Below are 26,834 nucleotides of genomic sequence, written 5' to 3'. Positions count from 1 at the left end.
ATAACCAATCAAGGCAAGGGTGTTATTTTTAAGGACCATTAAAAAGCACGGATTTTTTAATGAATAATTTTAAGGACCTCTACAAGGCACATTTAAATATTATTTTTATAGACAACTACAAGGCATGGATTTTTGAAGAGTATTTTCAATAAGCAATAAACTTTTTTTATATGATACTTTAAACATTGTTTTCCTAACCCACATTTAATGATATGTTTTCTTTTTGCCAGTTATTTATTTATTATATCCTTCCTTTAAACAAATTGTCCTTGCTCCCTCAGGATATCTTTTTAATTAAATATCAACAAAATCTCATTTCAAAAAAATTTCCGGTGCTGGATACATTTTTCCTTAATAATATTTGATGCGATAATAAGATTTTAAAGTTAAGAAGCATTTACATGTTCCCATATACCCAATGCATAAACGACATACCACCGTAGGCAATCCTACAGAGACCACAAACAGTTTGTTTTGTTCTCAAAAAAAAAAAAAAAAAAAAATTAAACTTAAACTTAAACTTTAATGAAAATAAACCCTTTAAATTTGTTGTCACCTACCTTTTGATCTTTCCACCCCACCAACGGTGGAAAACAAATGACGAACGATAAAACCCAGATGCCAGCAATTAGAGATTTGGCCCTTTTTGTCGACATAATGCTGGGATAAGTAACCGGCCTTGTAACCGCCACATAACGATCCAAAGATATGGCACAGAGATTTAATATTGATGCCGTGCACATCCATACATCAACGGCCAACCAAATGCGGCACCAGACATCACCGAATATCCAAACCTTAAATACAAAACAGAAACAACAAAAAATACATCATAATTATTTATTTATTTAGGTTTTGTTTTGTTCGGGGTTTTCCAAAAATAACCGCCAGACCGCATGACGTATGACTAACATTAATTATTTGCTGAAAATAATTTATAACACTCATACGCATACGTGTCCGTAGTAATTCCACATGAATTTCCATTTCATCCCATCTCATCACTCCCGTACTCACCTTAAACACCTCCCATGTAGCCGAAAATGGCAGCACCGCCAAACCCACCAATAAATCGGCCACAGCCAAATTTACAATGAAAAAATTGGTAACACTACGTAATTTGTTCGAACAAAAGACGGCAGCAATTACTAGCAAATTTCCACCGATTACTAATACATTGATAAATTCGAGTATCGCTAATGAGATCAAATTTGATGGTTCCGTCCATTTTACCGACTTTATTAGACTCTCACACTCTGTTTCATTCATGGCGGTAATTCAATGATGGGTGTTGAAATGTATTGACTACCTGGAATGAAATTGGGAAAGAAGAAGAAGAACAAGAAACGTAAGTAACGTAAGACGATCAGATTCAAAATTAAATGGAAAAATAAAATATTCCTTCAATATTAAATAAATTAATGAGTCTTTTAGAATATGATATAATAATTATAAAATTAATTAAATTATGCTGCTTTTGTTAATTAATAGCCGTCATCATAATGAAGGCACGTGCGTCAACGTTTTATGGAACGTCATCAAATTATAATATAATTAGAGGTTTTTTTGTACGACATTTAATGGTCATTAAACTCATTACACGTACAAATTATTAATTTCAAAATATTCCACTTAATATTTTATAATTTGAGTAAAAGCTATGAAAAATATTAATATATATATATTAAACAGCTATTGTTGACTATCCTTATGAATGAATTAAATTCAAAATCAAGTATTAAGAAAGTGGTAAGATATAGAGAAGATAGATACCATAGGTACCCTTAAGTATTTCGAAGTATGCATATTGAAGTTTAAACAATCCTTGAATTCAAATATATTTACTAAACTTTTTTGAGAATACCAAACTAAGAGGTACCATGAAAAACAGGTATGTAATCTGGTTTTCCTATCCAAATATCTGCAGTATGGCACCTTGGATCCTTAAGTATGAAAAACGTATTTAAGCAAGGGAATGTTAAAAGTTAATAAACCAGTTACCCAACCCGATTGCCTATAATTTGGTATTTCGTCCTGACCACAGAATTTAATGGTGTCTTTACTTGTTTTCTTTTGAATCCTAAACTTCTTCTAGCAGAAAGATCATGTTTTGACATATCCCCATATAATCGATCCTCAACATTTTATGTACGTGATCATATTTTGACATATCCCGTCCCATAATAAGTATTTTTAATGGCCTAAAAAATTTGTCGACATATGTCAATTATGTGGTATTTCGGTTTTCTATTTTTTTTTTCTAAAATATTTACATATTTTTTAGCTGAACATATTATTTTAGAGGTGGTTTTTAATAAACCATACCTATATATTTCATTTGCTTACAAACTTATCAAGACTTTCATTTACAAGTTTACTTTCATTGATAATATCAAGAATGGGAGCTTATGAATGAAAATAGAAAAATGATCCCGACGACAACATGGATCACACAATATATTCATTTTCTGTTCAATACAGACCCACACATGAGAAGTGTGAGAGTAGCAGTTAAGGGGTGGACACGATAACTCAAGAACTTACAATCCAATCCGTATTCGGTGACGATCTTTCATATTTTCTAAAAAAAAAAAAAAATTTCAAAGATCCGCCTTTTTATTAATTTTTTGTGTGATTTTAATGACAGATATGTTCTCTTTCGAATCACATTGCAATTTTTAAGTCTTCAATTCCATATATGCAATGTTACATGTCTACATCGCCGAAATTTTAATTCGAGAATAGGTGGAGTCCACTTAAATGTGGAAATGCTGAGAACGTGTGGCGCAGAAAGAGTCTCGCAAGTACACCTAATAGTTATCATTTAATAATTACTTTAAACCTCTAAGTCCTTAACATGTCCTTAAACATGTGGTAGGCTGATGGGTTCACTTTTCTATATATCTCCACATGTTGTGAAATAGTTATTATAAGCACCTCAGTGGTGTGACGCTGAGTTTGTAATGCTTTCATAGGAAAGGCAATTGTCCAGATTTCAAAAAGTGTATCAACCATAGATAGAACGTATTACCCATTGCTTCTAACGTAACATACATACTTGCTGGTCGTATAACCTTTATATTCAAAGTGAAAGATGAAATAACTAATGGCCATAGTAGGTCGAGTGTCGTACAGCATTCTGAGATTCACTGAGCGAAGGCCACATATGTCGTCAGTAGCGCAGACTCTTTGGGCACTACTCCTCCCTAAAATTAGGGTGAATAATTGGCAATAATAATTGTTTTAGTCCCTGTATACCAAAGGAAAACCAAGGTAGTTTCTGACTTCCACGAGTTGCCCTGATGGCCCCATGTTGTCTAGGGTCACAAAAATTTGCAGAGGGGTTGGGGAACACCTAAATAAGATTGCAATAAAAAAATAACTATAAAAGCTTAACCCATTCGAAAGCTATAACGGATTTACTATGATTGTTTTCGATAGATTATCATTTAAGAATGGATTTAAATATATATTATTTTAATGTATATATAATTTCGAGTTCCTACATCTAGATCAGATTAGTATAGACTTACTTAAAACAAAAAACCTCACGATAGTCCAATTTTTTTATGAATTACAGAGCTATCTTTGGATGGGTACAAATGTACCACGGTTATTGATCCACGTATAATTTTTTGGTTAATTTAATATGAGAATCTGAATTGTTTCAACATAGTAATATTTTTAGTAAACAAGACCGCCGATTTGAAAATTTGTAAATAGCTTACGAATCAAATGCATCATCCAATTTGACCTGGTTCGATCTTGACTAGGTAAAAATATTAGGTACCTCCCGCACAATAGTTCAAAATGTTGAATATTTGCTAATCCAATAACAATGATTTGGAATGTCCGATATGATACTATGAAGATAGGATCCATTTGTCTACTTCTTCTTGTACCTCCCACACAAACTAGTCAAAATTTTGCTGAAAATTTATTTTATAATATCATGGCGATTACAACTACTGTTTAAGTTCGATACATGGCTTACTGCAATGTATATGTACGATACATTGTTTCCCCTTCTACAGCATTACAATTAACCACTTTAATTGTCCGCTCTTTGGAGCCCAATGGGGAAATCTTCTCTGCATATCTTCCAGGAGCCTCATTCGCCTAGTTCCGATTGTAGGGGAGAGTTTCGCTCTCATCTACTATATCTCCTGATAGCCACATTCGTTTAGTTCGGATGCAGAGAGGCGCTTTCCAATGCTGTGGTCGTAGTTGTTGATCACGGCCTTGCTGTAGCTTTCTTGCATATCGCAACAGTACTTGTTTACCCGCTTTCGTACCGTAAACACTTGCTTTTTAACTCTCGTTGATTAAACTTGCTTTCTAACTCTCGTAGAGTAAACACTTGCTTATCCGCTTTCGTAGAGTAAACTCTTGCTTTTTAAACATACATTCTCGCTATCGTTGGTAAAACATCTCTCGTTGTCGTAGTTAACGCACGCTTAGGTAAAGTCTTGTTTCTAACGAAACCCATTCAATTTACAATAAAGATTGAAAATATTTACTAAACTATCTTTCTTTTTTTATTTTCTTTATTTTTTTGTGGTTTCACTGCATCTCGGTATCACGCCAATAACTACTTTACACGACTTAATATTTTAACAATGTCTGTAAAATGTTGGAAGATGGGACTTATCGGTCCACGCCTTCTAGTATCTCCCTACAAAAGACCAAAATATTGAAACCTTGTAAATCTCATATGGAGCGTACGCACTATTCAATTTCATGCACATGGTAATATATTCACCTAACAAAGATCAAGCTTGCATATGGGACCCGGTAGTCCACTCCTTCTGGTACCCTCCCCACAAAGTGTCAACATTTTTGGAAATTTGTTCATCCAATATCAAGATGATTAATATCTGGTTTGATCCAAACTTTGCAAATCGTAATATATTTCCAAGCTTCCATTAAATCCTTAGATGGAGCACATAGGGCAACTTCTTCAGACACCTTTCCAAAGGTGGTCAACTATTTGATAAATACATATATCTTATATAAGGCGAATAATAAAATCTGTGTATTATTCCGTAGACTTCCGCAAACCATATGTTGAGTGTATATGGGAAATTACAAAATTCTTTTAAAATTCCATAAAAAAAATGAAATTTTTTTTTGCGAGCACATTCATGGTTTTTGGTTAAGAAAAATATGCTGATTCGAAATATGTTCGCGTTCACAAATTCGGATGCTGCGCACAAGTTATAGCGATTTTAAATCTTGTATTTAAAATGTAAATTAAATTAATTCCTATTTGCTGTAAGTCGCGAATTTCTTCCCAAATGGTTAAACACATTTGTTTTCTTTGCATAATTGTCAAATCACATTGAATTACGGTTTAATAGTCGCGAAAAAAGAAATAGAAGCATGAAGATATCTGAAAATAAAATAAATTAATTTTTTTAATTAAATCGAAATTGTTTTTTGAATTTTCGATTTTTTTAGTATGGTTAAAGGAATACGATTTTGCCTTAATCTTCTAAAATATGCGACGCTTTTTTCTTCAAATTCTTTTAGATGATTGTTAAATATCGGTATATTCATCTGATAACAGTTTCGACTGTAAAAATTACTAAATATATTGCAGTTACAATACATACAAATTACCAATATTTAAAAGCATGCAATTCGCGTATTCGTTAAAATCAGCTGATGCGCATGCGGTTTTCGTATAAACCGAATCAATGTCTTTCAATAATTATGCATTTTTCGATGTTTAATTTAGCGGTCAAAGTGTGCCGCTCGATGCACTTTACTATGCAAAAACCCTAAAAATGGCTAAAAATCACGCAACGTGCATACGATTTTTATGCGCATCCGATTTCAGTAATCTCCTATAAAAATACACAAAACAATACACGGATGTGCCTCCACAATCGATTTTGGATAAAATACACATATTATTCGCGTATCGATATATCTTTGACCTATTTTCACACAGATTCGCGAATATGATAACACAAGAATGAATGTATGTGAAATCAATTCGAAGAAAAACGCGATTATATACGCGAATTTGTCAAAATAAGTTTTTGCTGTTTTTCCCACATTCAAGGTACCTATATCCGCAGTTTTATTGGGCGGAATTGAACATAGATGGGCTCATTAGATTCGGCACGTAAAAATCTAAAATCACGGTGGGTTCCACGGAATTTGAATGGACTTTCTTAATTTTCGACTCAAAAATATTTACGCACCAAATTTTCGTCTTTGGAACCCAATTGCAAAGAAGCTACGGTGAGCACATTGATGAGATATACACTAAACGAAGCAAAATCACGTGTTCTACAATCCTATAATTAGTTTAGTCCATTATCTGGATGCGCATCCTAATTATAAGAAAAATTCAAAATACACCGAAAATCCGGCTACAAAATGTCAGCATCCGTTTTGGGTGGATGCATTGATAACATCGAAAAATCATACATTAGAACCATATTGTCCATGGGGTATTCTGCAACTTAGTCACTGATCACATGTGCGTGCGTTGTGTAGTTTAACCACAAAGCAGGAACGAACACAAATAAACTCGTTGGCTTATTACCAATATTTTAAGATTTTGACAAGAACACTTCATTTTATAGAAATGAATTTAAATTATATCCAATATGTTGATATTTCGCGAGTTATAACCTTGCAAACCTCAGTTTCATGGAATTTAAAAGATTTTTGTAATTTCCCATATATAGGTCGGCAACATCGACATATGGTTCCTTTTTTATCCAAACAATATGAAATATTACTGAGTGATTGAACCAACGAATAACATGGCTGGTTTGATGACGTTTAGTCATTATTTTGCGGTTCAAATGAGCCAAATGAAAATTACAAAAATTTGCTCTCCGGGAAAACATAATCCGGAGATTAAGTTCCGTAGTAAATTAAATTTCAGTGGTATTTTTGTTGTTTTTGCGTACTAGTTTTCAATCCATTTTTTATACACATCACACAATGGAGTAGGTTCCAATTTTAAAATTTCCTACAATTTTATAGACAACATGTTTTTAAATAAATATAATAGAATGTTATAAAATATGTATTAACCCAATTTAGCTCGGAATGTACGAATTATTCATATATCATTTATCTTTGTTTAAAAGGAAATAAAATAGTCTTTCCCCATGTGTTTGCTACATCCTTGAATACAAACAAAAACAAACGATATAATACTGCTATGCCACTGAAAATCAAATCAAATAGATAAACCCAAAGCACAAACAAACACACGCAAACATATTTAAGCAATAAATCTTTAAGTAAACACATTACAATCAATAAATACGAATATTTCACCAATATTTTATAAGATGGTAAAGTTTTTATTCAGAGTCCATGGCTATCTCATACCGCATGCTTTTCATGCAACATGGAAAATTTATGTGTTAACATTATTTCTGTGTGCTTTTTTTCAATTTCTTTGGTTCGTTGATTTTGTTTTTGGCAAAAACAACTTATTGGTGTTGGTTAAATACATTACGAATTCGTTATCATTTCCCTTTTTTCTCTTGCCTCCCCACCAGAATTCTCGGGCTCAAACCCCATGACCCACAAGCTGCAAATGTTACAATTGGATCCATTTCATTTCCTTTGTAATTTATTTGCTTCAAACTTTAAGTTCAACTTTTTCTGCTACTTCTTCGTAATTTTGGTTCCGCCGTTGTTGGGCGTTTGTCTAATGTTTCGTTTTTATTTCTCTTATTTTTTCAATTGAATTTTCTTGCTTCCTCGCCATCTTCTTCTTTTACTTTTTTCGCTTTTCGGCCCAACTCTAATGGTATTAAGAACACTTTGCCTGTACTTGTAATTAATTACAAAATTTAATTGAAATCCACACGCAACTCTTGCTGCAGTCTTAACAGTCAAACGGACAGATGAATTAAAGAAACAACAACAAGAACGACAACAGCAACAGTAGACATAGATTTCACGTCGAAATGAAGGCAAAATGTTAAAAAAAACGAACATTTTGCATAAATTTGGATTTTAATTTATGAAGAGAATGAAATTAGTTTCGTTTTATTATTTTTTTTTTTAATTTTCAACAGAAAACTTTTTGAAGGCTGGATAATTTTTAAGACCGTTTTTGACACCGCTAACAAATTGAAATATTAAAGGGATTGTCATGTCCAGTTTTATGGAATTCCAATGGTGCCCCTTGGGCTTTTGGTAATTGAAATGATGGTCAAATGCAAATAAATTAAATTGATTTTCAAGGTCGTCCATCGCCAATTCGGCGGCGGATAAAGGTCCGACATAATTCCTTTCAGGTCAGACATAGTTCCTGAAAAAACTAATTTCAACAACATACTCAGACGATAGATGCACATATTATCTTCATACATATAAATGACTCAGGTCGTTTTAAAATATTTATATTTTAACGAAGAAGAACATTTTTGTTGGTGTCTTGTTGTTGTTTATACCCTACACAACTATGTTGTCAGGGTATTATAGCTTTGTGCAGCCCCAAAAGTTTGTAACGCAGCGAAATATTGGTCCTAGACCCACCTTTAAGTATACCGATCATCATACCTCGACTAGCTGAGTCGATCTAGACATGTGTGTCCGTCCCTTCGTTTGTCCATTATAATTTGTAAACACGATACAGGCCACAGTTATGGACCAATCTTCACGAAATTTTGCATGTAGGTTGGGTTCGGTCCAATGAAGACCCCTATTGGTAAAGATCGGTTAATATTTAGGGGATGAAATGGACCAAATACAAAATTTTTGTCGGTTTTTCTGGTCGCTCCAGAGGCCGCATTTATGGTCCGAACTTCGTGAAATTTTACAAGGAGAAGGGGATCAGACTTAAGAATAAGCATGCCTATTTTGATAAAGATCGGTCAATTTTTAGCGGGTCAAATGTACTCTGGCTTTTGTGTGAAAAATTACAAAATTTTTATTCTGGGGTGTATATACTTACTCCTGAAGGATATATACCCGATAAGTTGATCGCTTTAAAATTGTACATGAATTTCCGATTATGGTCAAGGACGACGCCTATAGTTTTTGGTGAAGTTGAGATTTCATTCAGGGGGTGCAATGAACCCAAGACTTTAATTTTATCAGATTTTCTAGTCGCTCTAGAGGCAATTATTATATGCAGAACATCACGGATTTTACAAGTGAAGAGGATCTGACCACCTACTTAGAGCGGCTGTTTAGATGATGATCGGTCAATTTTCCGTGGGTCAAATCAACCAAAACCTAAAGTGACCAATTTTTTATTTTATGGCGTAAAAATTCACTTCAAGAAAAAACATTTTGGAAAATATGCAAGACTTATAAAGTGGAGTAGTTGATCTATAATCGGTAAAAAGGGTGCAAACCGCCGAAAGTGTGATTTTCGAGGTAGTTGTGTAGGGTATCATATGGTCGGCCCCGTCCGGCTATACTGCTCCGTTCACTGTTTTTTTTTTTGTTTGTTTTTTTTTTGTGGAAAATTATTGTTTGGTTTCCCCAAAAATTTCAATATCATATTGACAACGCATGGTAGGGCGGAACATGTGCATAAAACCCTTAAAATACTGCAATTTCGCGCTGAATATTAAAAAGTACCGAATGAATGACAATAATGATTACAACATGTGGCTAAATCGGCAAAATTCCATACTTTGTAGGGCCCCATACTATGGTGGAATACGCCAATAGGTAGACAACACCAAAACGCGGTAGGAATCAGTTAATTATTGTAATATCAACAAATCTAAAGAACGTTAAGTTTAGGTATACCGGCAGGTACTTGAAATGAATTACAATTTCAAAAATACAAATTACAGCAATTTTTAATGGAGATTTTTCCCAAAATCCCAAATAAAATGACCAATATTGACGACACACTACTATTTAGAGGTCACAGTTATATGAAGCCATCACCGACGTATACAGGTTTTATTTCGGGGGGTTGGGTGGAAGCTTCTGGTCCAATCTGAAAACTGTCATTGCAGAAAAAAATTGTATGTGTACACCCCTGGAGGCTATACCTAAATCGAAACCAATATTGATTACATGGTGTAGGTGTTATACCTAATTGAGGACTTATATAGCTCAATTTCGAAACTAATAGTGTTTCATCATAATACAATATTTTACCCTAAATATTAAAAATACCGAAAATCGGTAAGTATCATAGGCCTAACCTTACGTTCTAATAAACCTCACGTTCTAATAGAGCCACCAAATTTATATCATAATGTTCAAATTTGATATGTTCATGTATAAGGGACATCAATTTGGCTTTTATTATGAGTTGTACAATTTTTTAGTTAAATTTTTAGGGGATCGGCATTGGCGCACATCTGTCAATTTTGATTTTTGGAATGTGGACTTTAAGGGATAGGGTGCAACTTTATATGAGGGGTACATTGATGCTCACAACATTTCGGGTTGCAATTTTCTCAACCAGTAACCTATTTTTTAATATGGCAATCTTGTTCTCTATGTTCATGAATATCTTTGACCAGCTTTCTCAGTTGTCAAAAAATGTAGATGTTTTTTCGTTATTTTGACGAGTTTTGGTTTCGATCGAATTGTCAATAACTTTTGTTTTACAAAAAAGAGCAGATTAAATGGTCCTCTCCTAGTCAACTCTCCAAAGTTTTCAGATATATGAGTTCGAATTACAAAAAATAGCCGTTCAAACGGTCCTGCAAATATGACTTACAATTGGGATATCTTTCTTTTACTCTAGTTTTACCTATCCTTTCCTCTTTTACCTTTCATTTGGTCCTCTGCATCTGATTGACTTTCATCACAATAGATATGTGAACTAACTTCTCTGATTTATCTAAAAATCCTTGGTGAAGCAGATCTAAAGAGAGAATTAGGGGGTTCCCTTAATGCGGAAGTGAATCGTTAAAAGAGTTGTAATCCCAAGCTATAACCAATTCATTCTTGCAAGAACTCCGGAGGTTATAGCTTGGGATAACAACCACATACACATATACAGTTATACTCCCCATATTATTCTATTGTTGTCCGATGACAGGCGCTTGGCATGATCGCACCTAATTTCTGACCAATCTAGAAACCCATGTCTGTCTGCTTTGAATTCAATTATAAATCTCCTACCTCTTGATTTTTTAGTTCAGTTTCAGGAAACAAAAAGTGCTATGAATCTCAAGGAAATAGGAACATGGATGACCTCACACTCAGGAGCGGTAAATGTCCTTCACACGAGAAATGGTCATGATATCTAATTTAATGAAACCAATTTCAGTGATTATATACCCACCTATTCCAGCTTTGAGAATTTTGAAGTAGTCATGCCTAACAGAAAGAAATCCTGGACGAGAATTAGTTTGTCTCCTGGAGGACTTTCAATATAAGATGTCTGATGGCACAGGTACAGAAGTTTTCACTGATGATCTTTCTATTAGCTACTCATAGAAACTAAACAATCATTAATGTATTTCGAAGCAGAAATTCTAGCATAATGACTTATGACCGGTTATCATACATGTCGAGCAAGCGGCCTAATGCCAATTAAGTCGAGCACTATTGTTACTACTGTTAAGCCACCTCTTAGCTATTACATTAACCGAATCTGAACCAGTAAGGAAAGTAGTAAAGTCGGGCGGGGCCGACTATATGATACCCTTCACCACTTTGGGTATATTCAACAGATGAATGCTAACAGACGTCGAATTCTGCAACCTATACTAAATTTTTCATTTGTTCAGATATAGGGTCGCTTCTTACAATGGGACAAAATTCCCTAAATTTGTGTTAATTTTGTGTAAAATCGGACGAAAATATATATGTAGAAGCTATATCAAATCTGAACCGATTTTAATGAGAATGGCAGAGGTTAACTTATATTAACTAAAGTTTATTGTACAAAATTGTGTGGCAATCGGACAAACTTTGGGTCTTTAGTGCACAATTTACATAAAATCGGAAGAAGAAATATATAGGAGCTATATATAAATCTGAACCGATTTTCAGGAAATTTTACACACATCACTCCAGACACATTTCAGTACACTGTGCCAAATTTTGTGCAAATCGAAATATGAATAGGGACTTTGGTATACCATTTACATTAAATCGGACGAAAGGTTATATAGGAGCTATATGTAAATCCAAACCGATTTTCACGAAACTTTACGTGCACTATTCTAGACTTAATTAAGTACGCTATGCCAAATTTCGGACAAATCAAAAGATATATAGGGCTTTGGTACTCCATTTACCTTAAATCGGACGAAGATATATACGGGAGCTATATCTAAATCTGAACCGATTTTCAGAACACTTAACACACATCATTCTAGACCTAATTCATTTTGCTATGCCAAATTTCGTGCAAATCGAAAGATATATAGGGACTTTGTACACCATTTACCTTAAATCGGACGAAAATATATATGGGACCTATATCTAAATCTAAGCCGATTTTCAAGAAACTTAACACACATCATTCTAGACCTAAACCATTTCGCTATGCCAAATTTCGGGCAAATCAAAAGATATATAGGGCTTTGGTACTCCATTTACCTTAAACCGGACGAAGATATATACGTGAGCTATATCTAAATCTGAACCGATTTTCAGGAAACTTAACGCACATCATTCTACACCTAATCCATTTCGCTATGCCAAATTTCGGTCAAATCAAAAGATATATAGGGCTTTGATACTCCATTTACCTTAAATCGGACGAAGATATATACGGGAGCTGTATCTAAATCTGAACCGATTTTTCCCAATTTCAATAGGGTTCGTCCTTGGGCCAATTAAGTGACCTATGCCAAATTTCATCCAATTCGGATCATAAATGCGACCTGTACTTTGTTAACAAAAATACATGGACAGACGGGCATGCATATATATATATATTTTTTTTTTTTTTGGCAAATTTTTTTTCATTTTTACGATATGTCAATATTCCCATCTTCGAATTTATGTCCATGTTTGGATGTGAAAAGGATGAAATCGGTCGGTTCGAGAGTTACAACAGCGAACCAGCCAAACAGACATTTGGCTTGTCAATTAAATCATAACAATTAATTTAATTTCAAAAATTCACCAAACAGAAATAAAGCATTTTCCTTTACAAACCCCTATTAGTAAATGAAGAAAACAAAGTTCTTAAAGTTTTCCCATAAACAACTTTTCATAAAGTTTACGCATATAAAAAAGTATTCTGACCAGTAAATATCCTGCGGCCATTTCACCAAGAATATTTCCTATATAAATTTCCTGATAAAGGGGATGGATACCAAACGAACCCCCTGATAAACTCAACTCCCGGAGATAAATCAATCGATAAAAGAAAATATTCAAGTTAAATGCATAAAAAAAAAATCTAAATCTCCATCATCCTCAATGACCTTCATTCGCCTCTTATCAAAAATGATGATTAACGAAAATACATATTTATTATCTGGCGAAATTATTTGCTTACTTTTGTGGCGCCATTCACATTAATATTCATTATTATTTTTTCTGTAGCGGCGCAATTATTATTTTTATCTTAAATAAAAAAAACTGACAAAAAAGTTTACAATCATGTCGCTTTATTAAAATGAATCTCAAAAGTAATGGTGCTGAGGCAGACATTTATCTGGACGAAAGTTTAATTAAAAACGATGAAATGGGCAACAACAACAACAAAAGAAAAAAAAAACAGAAAAAGAACCGAACACAACATTACCAATTATCATTTGCCTATATTGCAACAAAAAATGAAACCGAAAAAAAACAATTTGTTTAAAAGAAAAATATATTCTCTATTTTGTTTCCTTTGAAGGTATCTCCAAACCAATTTTCAAGACAACGTTCCACACATCCCCTGCACTGCAACACATCGGCTTAGCATATTTGCTTTTAGGGGGTGTTAACACTTTTCCTTTTGATTCTCTGACAATGGCACATCTTCTTCTTCTTATTTTTTTTCTAATCTGGAACCCTGCCCAAACGAAGGAAAATGATAAAGGCAAGTGAAACGTCGTGGAAGGAGATGAAATGCAGATGAAAAGAAAACATTTGTTTAAATGTACAAAGTTCGGTAATGCTTTTGGGGTTTTGCACCCTTAAACATGTGGTTTATTCCCCCCACCTCCACACCAAAGGGGTTAAGGATAAATTACACATCCTTGGGCTTATGACGACCGACTATTGAAAGAGTTTCTTTTTTTTTTGGGTTCATTCTTGTGTTATTATGGATACTTTTCATGGATGAAAAATTACAGCTTTAAATTAAAGAAACGAAGGTCGCTGCGAAATGACTTGAAATTTGTTAAGGAAACATGTTGTGGTTTCCTTCAAAATGTAGTCATTATATAATAAGGGTCATTATATTCTAATTTTCTTTAAATGTATTTAAGTTAAATTAGATATAAATTGCAGGGGATGTCCAAGAGAAAGGACAAATTATAGCTGTAGAGAGAAAAGGTCGTAGGAACCGAACAGAATAGAGTCATAAGTTTAGGGAGATGAGGTGTAAGTCAAACATGTTTTGAAAGCGAGGTGGTGACATATCGTCATGTAGAATTTTTTTATTTATTATTATTTATTTATTTATACGAAATAAACTTCACAATTTGTTAGAAGACTTGGTACTCGCTATTTCGAATTTATGGCCTGCAAGTCCATAATGGCTTGTCGAGTATCTTTTTTTTACAAATAAGGAAGTCTTGAAGATCGTAAAGGCTTTTTAGACAGACAGAATGTCAAAGGGACAAATTACCTAAAATTCATGTATTTTATTACAGTTGTGTCGATTCTTTGGGACATTTTATCTGTGATCTAAGAAGAGTTGAATGTTAGGAAGTCTCTAACATTCATAGAAAGACAGTAGGTTAGTAAGTAAATATACGATCACAGACCAAGAGTTCTATGTAGAAGAGATAAAGCGGCAGAGAGCCTACGTAGATGAACTGAAGGTCCAAGGCACATAGAGTTTTCGTAGTGAGCTGAAGGTCATGGAGTATTTATGAATGATTTTTATGATGAGCATAATGTTGATCTACAAGCATTTACGAGACGAGTTGAAGGGCATTGATATATATATTTTTTTTTTTTTTTTTTTGATTTCGCATGTGGATGTGATTATAGAAGAACTAATAATGTGTACGAGCTGTTTGTAGAGGAATTGAAGTTTCGAAGTTTTTATAAACCTTTTATATACATTTAGGAACCTTTTAAAGCATGTCAGATCTTCTGCTGCGTCCCAAGATTTTTTCCATAAAAGTTGACGTAAAGAGGACAACGAAATTTCTTCTAATATTGAGGGAAAAAATTCACCGAAAATTTTTAAAGATCCACTCGAAACCCTGAATTTGTTGAAGGATGATCGAGGAGTCTTCAGAGGAATCACTGGTCGGAGTCAATTTAAAGGATCTGAAGATTTCAATGAAAGTCTATATAGACGAGCTCATAATAGTCTGGGCGTATTTATGGAGTTGAAGTTTAGTAAATCTATAGAAAATGACTCAATCATTTTTAGGGATTTCGACTCTGGAACTGGTCATAGAAGATCTGAGGAGTTGATATAAGGATCTTAAAGGAGTTAATATATACGATTTTTTATAGAGATAGGGAAGCTTTATAGAAGACCTGAAATCAATTTTTTATACCCTCAGCCTTATGGTTTATGAGGGTATATACACCTTGATACGGTGAAAATGTGCCTCCTCCTGGAAATATTGATTTTAGACCCCATGTTTCTTTGGACAAACTGGTTTCAGGCAATTTTGAATCGATTTTCAAATGTCTGGTGAGGGGATTAATTAATTACACCCAGACTTAATTCAGATATGGGCAATATCGACCCACCCTTCTGGTTCCTCAATGGTCAAAGTTGTGCTTAAATTAATTTTATATTATGATGCGAACGGAATATCCGATTAGAACCAATGTTTTTACAACATATTACCTTTACCAAGCCTAGGTCAACTCCAATGATGGTACATCCCCTTAAACGATTAACATTTTAATGTATATAAATTCAATATTAGGCTATGGAATGTCCGATTTGAACCAAACTTCGCACAACTAATATGTCAACTTGGTATTTTCAACGGTTTAGGTCCAATTGAAACTGTAATTGTAATTTTTCTTAACATTTTTTGTCATTTTGCTGGAAAAAAATATTGATAAAATGCATAATTCGATATTAACTGGGTCAAACGGGGTACTAAATTATAGCCAAGAGGTATTTTTATTAAAAGATTTTTAAAGAGAATCAAGACAGATTTTTTTCAAGAGAAAAGAGAAAGAGAGATTATTCTGAAGAGAAAGAAAAATATTCCTTATATAAGAACTAGTGACGTTTATAGGCCAAAGCTGCAACCCAGGAATTGCTTACAAATAAGTCGTTACGTCGATTCATTGCAAAAAGTCATGGTACAAGCTCAGTTGTCATAAACAAAGTTAATATAGTGTGTACATACAAAAGAAAAACCATCAAAAAAAAACTGTGAGCGGGGCAGTATTGTCGGACGAGGCCGACCATATAATACCCTACACAGCAACCACGGAACACAGCTACCATATTCTGCGAATATATGTTCCCTGCCTAGGTTATATGTTGCAATATGTGCACCCTCTTCACCGATTAGATGACAGCAATTACTTCTTCTTGCCCTAGTTTGTTTTCGGAATATTTTTTTACGGGGTGAACATTTACGCCATAGAATACATTTTTTTTAATTTTACATTGGTTGAATATTGACCAATCAAAACAGCCACTCTAATTAGTTGGCCAGATTCCCTTACCCATGTTATGTGCTGTGATGTTCGGCGTATAAATGTGGCCTATAGAGCGACTTGACAAAAAAACCCCAAAAATTTAATTGTTGGTATATTTCAACCCATAAATATCCTTGCCATAATATGTCCTTGGCCATAACCGTAACCTCGTGCAAAAGTCGTCAGCGCTGCATTCCGTCATCTATTGTGTTAATGGTAATACTAAGTACATTTTTAACACAAAAGTCTGGGTCCCTTTGAAACGCTTAATTTTGATAATTTTCATCAAAACTGTCATGCTAATTAAATGGCCAGACCCCTCTCCCTGCGTAAAATTTGATGGCGCTCGGGTCATAATTGTGGCCAGACAAAATAAAGTGTTTGATCCTCTTAATTCCCTTAATATTAGTCGATCATTACCAAAAACGATAGGGGTCTTCATTGGCTGGAACCCATCCTACATGCAAAAATTTTTGACGATTCGTCCATAACTGTGGCCTGTATCGTTTTAACAAATTATAATGGGCATACGAACGAACACACATGTCTAGATCGACTCAGCTAGTCGAGATATTATGATCGGTATACTAAAATGTGATTCTAGAACCAATATGTCGCAGCGTTACAAACAAAGCTATAATAGCCTCACAACATAGGTCTGTATTATATAAATAGCGTATTGTGTATTATATAATGATGTTCAGACGTTTTTACAGACAAATTGTATTGAAGTTTCAGGAGATTCTATTGAAAAATAAAACTATTTTTAACCAGTGAGCGGAGCAGTATAGTCGGACGGGGCCGACCATACGATACCCTACACAACTACCACGGAACTCAAATTTTCTGCGGATTTTTATTCCGAGCCTGGGCAATATTTAGTGATATTTGCACCCTCTTGCCCGATTAGAGATAAACAGCACCTCTTCCTCACACTGATATATTTTCCGAATATTACGAGTATTTAGTACAGCTATTGTCCAGATTTTCTTTCACCGTGGGTTGTATTGTGATGTTCGGCTTTCATTTGTGGTCTATAGATCGACTCGAAAATAACACAAAAAAATAAGTTTTCGGTCCACTTCACTCCAAAATTATTATCTGATATTCACCGAAAATTATAGGCGTTGTCCTTGACCATAACTGGAACCTCATGGAACATTTCAAAGCGATCAGTGCTATAGTTCCGCTCTCTAGAGTGATAATGGGTTATTAAATAATATACGAATACGGAGATACCTGTAAATATTTAGGTGTAACTCCCACATCCGGGAACATACAACAACATAATTGGTATTAATTTAAAGGTCAACCACTCCTCTATGATAAAATATCAACTTCTCGGGTCTATGTCCTTCAGGAGTAAATATATACGCTATAGAATACAAATTTTGTCATTTTTCACACAAAAGTCAGGGTCCATTTGACCCGCTAAATATTGACCTATCTTTATCAAAACAGGCATGCTTATTCTCTGGCCCGATCCCCTTCTCCATGCAAAATTTTACGATGTTCGGGCCATTATTACGGCCTCTGGAGCGACCAGAAAAACCGACAAAAATTTAGTATTTGGTCCATTTCATCCCCTAAATATTAACCGATCTTTCCCAAAAACAATAGGGGTCTTCATTGGCCAGAACCCATCCTACATGCAAAATTTCGTGAAGATTGGTTCATAACTGTGGCCTGTATCGTGTTTACAAATTATAATGGACAGACGGACGGACGGACACACATGTCTAGATCGACCCAGCTAGTCGAGATATGACGATCGGTATACTTAAAGGTGGGTCTAGGACCAATATTTCGCGGCGTTACAAACTTTTGGGGCTGCACAAAGCTATAATACCCTGACAACATAGTTGTGTAGGGTATAAAAACTAACTATTCTCTTCCATTGATAGGCTAAGAAGTTTCCGAACCGATCTCGTATAGACAAGAAAAAGATTACGAACATATTTATAGATTACGGAAACTTCAACGAATGATCAAAGATTCTATAGAAGATCAAGAATCAAGAAATATTTATAGAACAGCTGACAGAAGTCCGGACAGTATTCATAAGCGAACCGAAGCCCGTAAGTGATATTTTTCTTTATAAACAAGCGAAAGTCAGAAATCTTGGTTAAGATGAAAGCCACAGATACTTTAAAGGCGAGTTGATATCCTAGGATGAACAGAAGATCGTTCCGTTTTTAGAGGCGGGCTTAATTAGAAGTTTGAGAGCTGTTATAGAGAGCACGTTTTTATATGCGATATGAAGATATGAAGAAGGTCGTCCATGATATCCAAATATTCATTAACGAACCGATTTAGAACTTTTAACAGCTAAATGTTGACCGATCAACATCAAAACATTGATGCTCTTAAAATATGCGGCCTTTTTATACCCTTGACCACACTGTGGTACAGGGTATTATGTCTTTGTGCATATGTTTGTAACAGGCAAAAATAATCGAGATAGACACATAGTTCCTTTTGAGAATCACTTTCTAAGTCGATTTATGCATGTCCGTCCGTCTGCCTGTCTATGTTAAATTGTAAACAAAGTACAGGTCGCATTTATTATCCGAATTGGATGAAATTTGGCATAGGTCACTTATTCGGCCCAAGGACGAACTCTATTGAAATTGGGATAAATCGGTTCAGATTTAGATATAGCTCCCATATATATATAATGTAAACGGTCGAACGATTTAATGTAAACGGTCCCTATATATATTTCGATTTGCACGATATTTGGTACAGCCTAATCATTTAGGTCTAGAATGATGTCTGCCAAGTTTCGGTCCAGATTTAGATATAGCTCCCATATATAGTTTCGTCCGATTTCATGTAAATGGTGCACCAAAGTCCCTATATATCCTTCGATTTGAACGAAATTTGGCATAACGTACTGAATTGAGCCTAGAGTGATGTCTGCCAAGTTTTGAGAAAATCGGTTCAGATTTAGATATACCTCCCATATATAGTTTCGTCCGATTTAATGTAAATGGTGCCCCAAAATCCCTATATATCCTTCGATTTGCACCAAATTTGGCATAACGTACTGAATTGAGCCTAGAATTATGTCTGCCAAGTTTCGTGAAAATCGGTTTAGATTTAGATATAGCTCCCACATATATTTTCGTCCGATTTCATGTAAATGGTGCACCAAAGTCCCTATATATCCTTCGATTTGCACCAAATTTGGCATAACGTACTGAATTGAGCCTAGAGTGATGTCTGCCAAGTTTTGAGAAAATCGGTCTAGATTTAGATATAGCTCCCATATATAGTTCCGTCCGATTTCATGTAAATAGTGCCCCAAAGTCCCTATATATCTTTCGATTTGCACAAAATTTGGCAAAACGTACTGAATTGAGCCTAGAGTGAAGTCTGCCAAGTTTCGAGAAAATCGGCCCAGATTTAGATATAGCTCCCATATACAGTTTCGTCCGATTTCATGTAAATGGTACACCAAAGTCGCTATATATCTTTCGATTTGCACAAAATTTGGCATAACGTACTGAATTAATCCTAGAGTGATGTCTGCCAAGTTTCGAGAAAAACGGTCCAGATTTCTATATAGCTCCCATATATAGTTTCGTCCGATTTCATGTAAATGGTGCACCAAAGTCCCTATATATCTTTCGATTTGCACAAAATTTGGCATAACGTACTGAATTGAGCCTAGAGTGGTGTCTGCTTTTTTTCGTGAAAATCGGTCCAGATTTAGATATAGCTCCCTTTTATTATAGATTGATTTTAAGTAATTGACGCACCAAGGAACCAATAGGCTGATGGGAACATAACTTTCTGAAATTAGAACAACCTAACCTGTGACAAGTTTGTTTCAAATCGCGCTTCCATATATATTTTCCCCCGGTTTCAAGTAAATTGGGCATCAAACTCCTCATGTTAGTCAGATTGACATCAAATTTTGCACAACTTACAAAATTGAGCATAGAATTACGTAGTTGCGTTTTCTAGAAGTACAGACATAGCCCAACGGATGACCTATTTATATTTGTTTGAAGTCGATTTACATACTTTATGGATATATCTAGGTAGATTCACATTTAGATAAATATCACATATTTTATTTCATACAATTTCATGTTAATAGTCCTGTTTAAAGGACCCATAGTGGTGAAGGGTATCATATATTCGGCCCCGTCCGACTTTACTACTTTCCTTACTGGTTAGTGACTATAAAACAAAAAAAATGTCCACAGATTAAGCAATCAACTCCATAAATAATAGCTAGGGACAATTTATGTACCCTGTAGATTGATTTTAAATTATAATGGATTGATATAATAATGGCGAGTCTTTAAGCAATATTTCGTGATATTGTCTACTATAGGAGTCACACCAACATATATAGTTTGAATTGCATATATCTTTATATTTGTAGGGATAGACTGATTATGAACTTTCGTATAAAATAATATTAACCCTTTTAAACATTTTTCTTTGCAGCAACATGTTCAACCTGTGGTGATATATCAAACCCATTTCCGTAAGTACTAATATTTTATAACAACACTCTTGAATATGACATTAAATATTTGAATACGATATTAAATATTTTGCGTAAGAAATGTACCCTCTTCAGAAGGAAACGCAGGCGTTATTATCGTTTTCCTCCAGTTTTCTACGATTTAATACCACTAAACGTCATTGTTTTTATTTTGTTATGACGTCCTTGGCAATTGATTGAACAAAATATTAAATATGTAAGAAAAATAATAATAACAATGTCCTTACCCTTGTACCGAAATCATTGCCACGACCAAAGCTACACTTCACCAGTAATAATAATAATAATAACTAGTAGTAGTTGTACGATTCATGGCATCCGATTGTCGTCCTGCCACCCTTTCACCTCCAACTACTTTCAACTGTCATAGCTCTGCTGTTATGACGTCAAACGTTATTACTAAATACTGATTGATTCCATATGAGAGTCGTCGAATACAACGACGACGAATTCACCCACAATTGGTATTGTTGTTATACCCCTACAACTGTCACTAGACATTGTCGAACAAAACAATAACAATTTCGAACATGGAGGAAACACACACACGAACCAGGGAAGGTAGCAGCAACGAAAGAAAGAAAGTTAAAACAATAAACGATTAATATTGATTTTTTATTGTTTTCTACTTGGCAATGTCATTAAAATAAATTGAACAGACCCATAGACGACATCGTCGTCATCGGTGAATGAGTGAGTGAGTGTACAGGACGCCATAGTCTCATCAACAATAGCAATCTATACGAAATGGCAAAATGGAATATGTATGAGGGTGTACTGGACAAAGGAAAAAACTCAAGGTAGATTATAGTTAAAAATTACGGGAGGAGAAGTCTGCGTAGGCGTGATTAATTCGTGTACAAAAAGGAGTTAAGAAAGAGTGTCTTTATTGAAGATCTGAAGCAATGGGCCTTATAGATAGCTGACCAGTGTTAAGAAGAAATATCTATAGACCCATATCCAGAATTTTAAAATATTTTTGAGCTTTTGACCCTAATCGTGAATTCTTTAAACACACAATGACTGTTTCGGGATCTTTTGATTTAAAACCTTGCAACTTCTATTTTTAAGACCATGTGGTCTACGGCATCATTTAAGCATCGATTTAAGATCTCAAAGATAAAACTAATATGATAAAATTCGAAAGGCTGTATGGGAAATAAGCAATTATTTTCCGATATGGTTACGAAATTTTTAATTTACCCTCATCCTTAAATACCCGCTCACTTATGTGAAAAAAAGTTAATTTTCCTGATCCAAAATGGCTCAATGAATCTAGTCAATGAACTAGACATAAGTAAAACATCCAGTTCCCCTACTGCTTCATCGACTGAACACTCCTCTTAACCCGAATAGTGCTGTAATTATTTATTTCGAATTGTGGGACGACACATTCAGCGTCTCTAGATTGTGGGCCACTGAATTAAAAAAATTGATTTCTATCTCTTTTTCTTATCAGGATAATCGACAGGATCAATTTTTGGGCTGTGGCCATATGTTCACACTAGCACAGCTCGGGTTAAGACAACATTGAGTTCGAATATTGAAGACTTCCTAACTCCATTGACTTAGTCAATATAGAGTCAGCTCCTCTTTTAACATTCCCCTTAGAAAATCCATAAAAATTCCATTTGTAAGTCCATCAATAAAGGCTCCCACCTATAAAGATCTACTTCCGATCGTCTGAAAAAACTTCCTTCTGATCTTCTATAAAAACTCCCATCAGCTCTTCATTCAGATTCTCTATAGCCTCTCTTCAACTCGTCTCGACGCCTCAGGCCGGTTATGAAGAATTGCTTCAGATCGTCTATAAGAATCCTGCTTCAGCTCGTCTATAAATATATTGCTTCAACTTACCTAAGCGAACTCCTGCTTCAGGTCGCAGACAAAGACTCATTTCTGCTCGTCGATAAAGACTCTCGATACAGACTCCCTTTTTCCGCTCGTTTTGGAAATCCTTCCTTTAGTTCGCGCCTGAAATACTTCAATTCGTCTTCAGCTCTAATATAAAGGCTCCCAGCTTCAGCTCACTTAAGAAAGACACCCTGCTTCAGATCGTCTATGAATGACTCCCTTCAGCTTGTCTACAACGAATCTCATCTCGTTTACAAAGACTTTCTTCAGCCCCTATATATAAATTCCTTTCAGCTCGTCTATAGGGACTCCCTTCAGCTCGTATATAGAGACTCCCTTCAGCTCGTCTATAAAAAACTCTCTTGAGCACGTCTATGAAAGACACCCTTCAGCTCGTCTATGAAAGACTCCCTTCAGCTCGTCAGTGAAGGACTCTCTTCAGCTTGTCTATGTAGACACCTTCGTGTATGAAAACACCCGTCTATAAAAACTCGACTCGACAACTCGTCTATATATTCTCTCTGCTTTAGCTCGTCTATAAATACTTCCTGTTTCTGCTCGTTTATGACAGACTCCCTTCAGCTCGTCTATGAAAAACTCCCTGCTTCAGCTCATCTATGAAAGACTCCCTTCTTTAACTAATCTATAAAGACTTCTTCAGCTCGTCTATCAACGACTCCCTGCTTCAGCTCGTCTATAGAGACCCACTTCAGAATAAATTTGCTACTTCACAAGAATTTCGGGACACCCTATTATTCCAAATATATCGAAGCGTATTGAAAAAGTTTTCCCTTGCATATACACACATATAACATATTTCCAAAACAAAGAATACAAGAACACCATCTGAAGGAATGTTACAAAAGTCGAAAAAATAATAACAACTTAAATCGTTTTCCGTTTTTTTTCCTTTTGAACATAATAAATGTACAAAGGAACAAAATTGTTAGGGATTTCTTTAAGTAATTTCACAAATATTGGATGGCGTTCTGAGATCGGCATTCTCGTCTACGATAATAAATAACAAAACAAATACAAATAAATTAAATTTTTTCGACAATCTATTGTTGCAGTGAATTGTCTATTGAAATGATGGTATTCAGGGACTGATGGCAATTAACATTACAAACAGACAGACGGCAGTCAGACAGAGAGTCAGGCAATTTCATTGTTTACATTTTATAGAAAAAATGTATTTGCATTCTGTATTTTTGCCATTGTTATTTTGTCAATTTTTATTTATTTTAATGTTCTGCAGTCGAAGGCCGTTCCATTTGTTGTTTTTTTGCAATTGAAAATAACATTTGTAGTCATTTATTTTTTGTTGCCCCTAAAAGAATGTCATTGATAATTGAAAAAAATAAATAAATTTAATAATATTTGTGCAATAAAGTATAAAAAATGAAAAACTAATCAATAAATTAGATGTACAGGTCTCTATAAAATAATAATTCTAACATATGTAAATTAAAATAACAGATATATGGGAATGTTTTAAATTAAATCATCCAGCAATAAAAATATGCTGACCTATTCAGGCCAGCTGTAAAAATTGGCTGACTGTAAGATAATCTTTATATCCTCCAGTGTATCTACAATCACTATCAGGCCTTATGCTTGCGAAATTAAAAAAAGAGCCAATAGCATCAGGCCTCATAATCTTCTACAAAGTTTTCGGACCACTTCCGCGTCTATAAAGACTGTTGGTCTATGCTTCTATTATGACCCCTTGATATTTAATTCGACAAAAATTATACCTGATCTTTAGGAGCTCCCCAAATACTCTCTTATTAGGAATTTATCATCCGATTTTTATAAATAAGTCCGAATCTTCAGTCCCTTTAACGGGAAAAGTTTACGCGTCATATTTTCATTGGTAGAGATTATCTTTTGATTTAAAATCTTGCAACTGGTTCCTATAGGGCACTGTAAATGATAAGGACTAACGCAACAGTTCACCAACAGAAGAACTCAAGCATTGAGTTCACTTCGCCAACAGAAGCCATCAAGTAATGAATTGCGATCGGAAAGAAAATGGTCCTGTAATTCATCCATATTTTGAGAAACTCCGACATGTTTTTCATCCTGCTTAGATATTTTGAAGAGCATAACTGAAATCAACGACTTTTACAATTTGTTTAATTATAGAGGACATACCATCAAATTTATTTTGGAATAAATATCCGATCACTTATGTCAAGATATTGCATTTTTATACATTTCACCACACTATGCTACAGGGTATTATCTCTTCGTGCATATGTTTTTATAACAGGAAAAAGGAAACGAGATAGACACATGGTTCCTTTTGAGAATACGCATAGAATCACTTTTTAAGCCGATTTATGCATGTCCGTCCATGTATTTTTGTTAACCAAGTATAGGCCGCATTTGTGATCCGATTTGGATGAAAGTTGGCACAGTTCACTTATTTGCCACAAGGGCGAACCCTATTGAAATTGGGAAAAATAGGTTCAGATTTAGATATAGATCCCATATATATTTTCATCCGATTTTAGGTAAATGGTGCACCAAAGTCCCTATATATCTTTCGATTTGCACGAAATTTGGCACATCGTACTGAATTAAGCCTAGAACGATGTGTGTTAAATTTCGTGAAAATCGGTTCAGATTTAGATATAGCTCCCATATATATTTTCTTCCGATTTTATGTAAATGATTCACCAAAGTCCCTATATATCCTTCGATTTGCACAAAATTTGGCACAGCGTACTGAATTAAGCCTAGAACGATGTGTGTAAAATTTTGTGAAAATCGGTTCGGATTTAGATATAGCTCCCATATATATTTTCGTCCAATTTTAGGTAAATAGTGCACCAAGGTCCCTATATATGTTTCGATTTGCACGAAATTTGGCACAGCGTACTGAATTAAATCTAGAAAGATGTGTGTTAAATTTCGTGAAAATCGGTTCAGATTTAGATATAGCTCCCATATATATTTTCTTCCGATTTTATGTAAATGGTCCAAAGTTCCTATATATCCTTCCATTTGCACGAAATTTGGATTTGTAAGTAAATGAAGAACTCAAAATGTGGCCGAATGCAAAAAAGAACATACTGAAATCGGTTTAGATTTCGATATTTTGCTTTAAATTTAATTACATAATTTTGTCCCTTTGTAAGGAGAAACTCTATATAGTATAGTATAGAATAGTATATAGGGATGCCTTTTTCTCAGAGTCCTATAAATCCATTGGCCATGCGACTAATTGACTCTTCTGTCCAGCTAAATAGACTCTCAGAATATGATCCATACACTTGGTTGAGGAAAATCCACTACAAGGTTTGGGAAAAAGAAATCATCGAAAATGTCGATAAAATCGGAGAAATGATCGAAGGTTCTGCTATGCATTTGGTGGGACTGGAAGGGGATTATTAATTATGCGTTACTTCCAAATGGCCAAACGCTAAATTCTGATCTCTACTGTCAACAACTGCACCGTTTGAAAATAGCAATTGACAAGAAACGCCCAGAATTGGCCAACAGGAGGGGTGTCGTGTTCCACCAGGACAATGCCAGGCCACACACATCTGCAGTGACTCGCCAGAAACTTCGAGAGCTTGATTGGGAAGTTTTAATGCATCCGTCATACAGTCCGGACTTGACACCAAGCGGTTATCATATGTTTCTTGCATTGCAAAATTTCTTAATGATAAAAAATTTGTATCTAGGGAGGATTGTGAAAATCGACTACCACAGTTTTTTTTTTTTTTTTTTT

General features: G+C 34.7%; 1 protein-coding gene across 1 annotated transcript in view; it reads right to left on the bottom strand.

The window, feature by feature from the left end:
* Nucleotides 1-560: 560 nt before the first annotated feature.
* The window catches only part of LOC133337254 (octopamine receptor Oamb-like), a gene marked incomplete at its 3' end in the record, with an annotated part of 44,487 nt that continues 18,213 nt past the window's right edge, over nucleotides 561-26,834 (bottom strand). The window contains exons 2-3 of the mRNA XM_061545501.1: nucleotides 1,018-1,305; nucleotides 561-797 (exon numbers count right to left, since the gene is read on the bottom strand). Coding sequence (XP_061401485.1) covers nucleotides 561-797; nucleotides 1,018-1,269 — 489 coding nt within the window. The remainder of the gene's footprint in view (nucleotides 798-1,017; nucleotides 1,306-26,834) is intronic.

The sequence above is a fragment of the Musca vetustissima genome, unplaced genomic scaffold (assembly GCF_032173495.1).
Source record: "Musca vetustissima isolate MV318-11 ecotype Yass unplaced genomic scaffold, APGP_CSIRO_Mvet_v1 utg46471, whole genome shotgun sequence".
Classification (NCBI taxonomy): domain Eukaryota; kingdom Metazoa; phylum Arthropoda; class Insecta; order Diptera; family Muscidae; genus Musca; species Musca vetustissima.
Note: the sequence above shows the minus strand (reverse complement) of the source record. Positions and strands in the feature narration are given on the sequence as shown.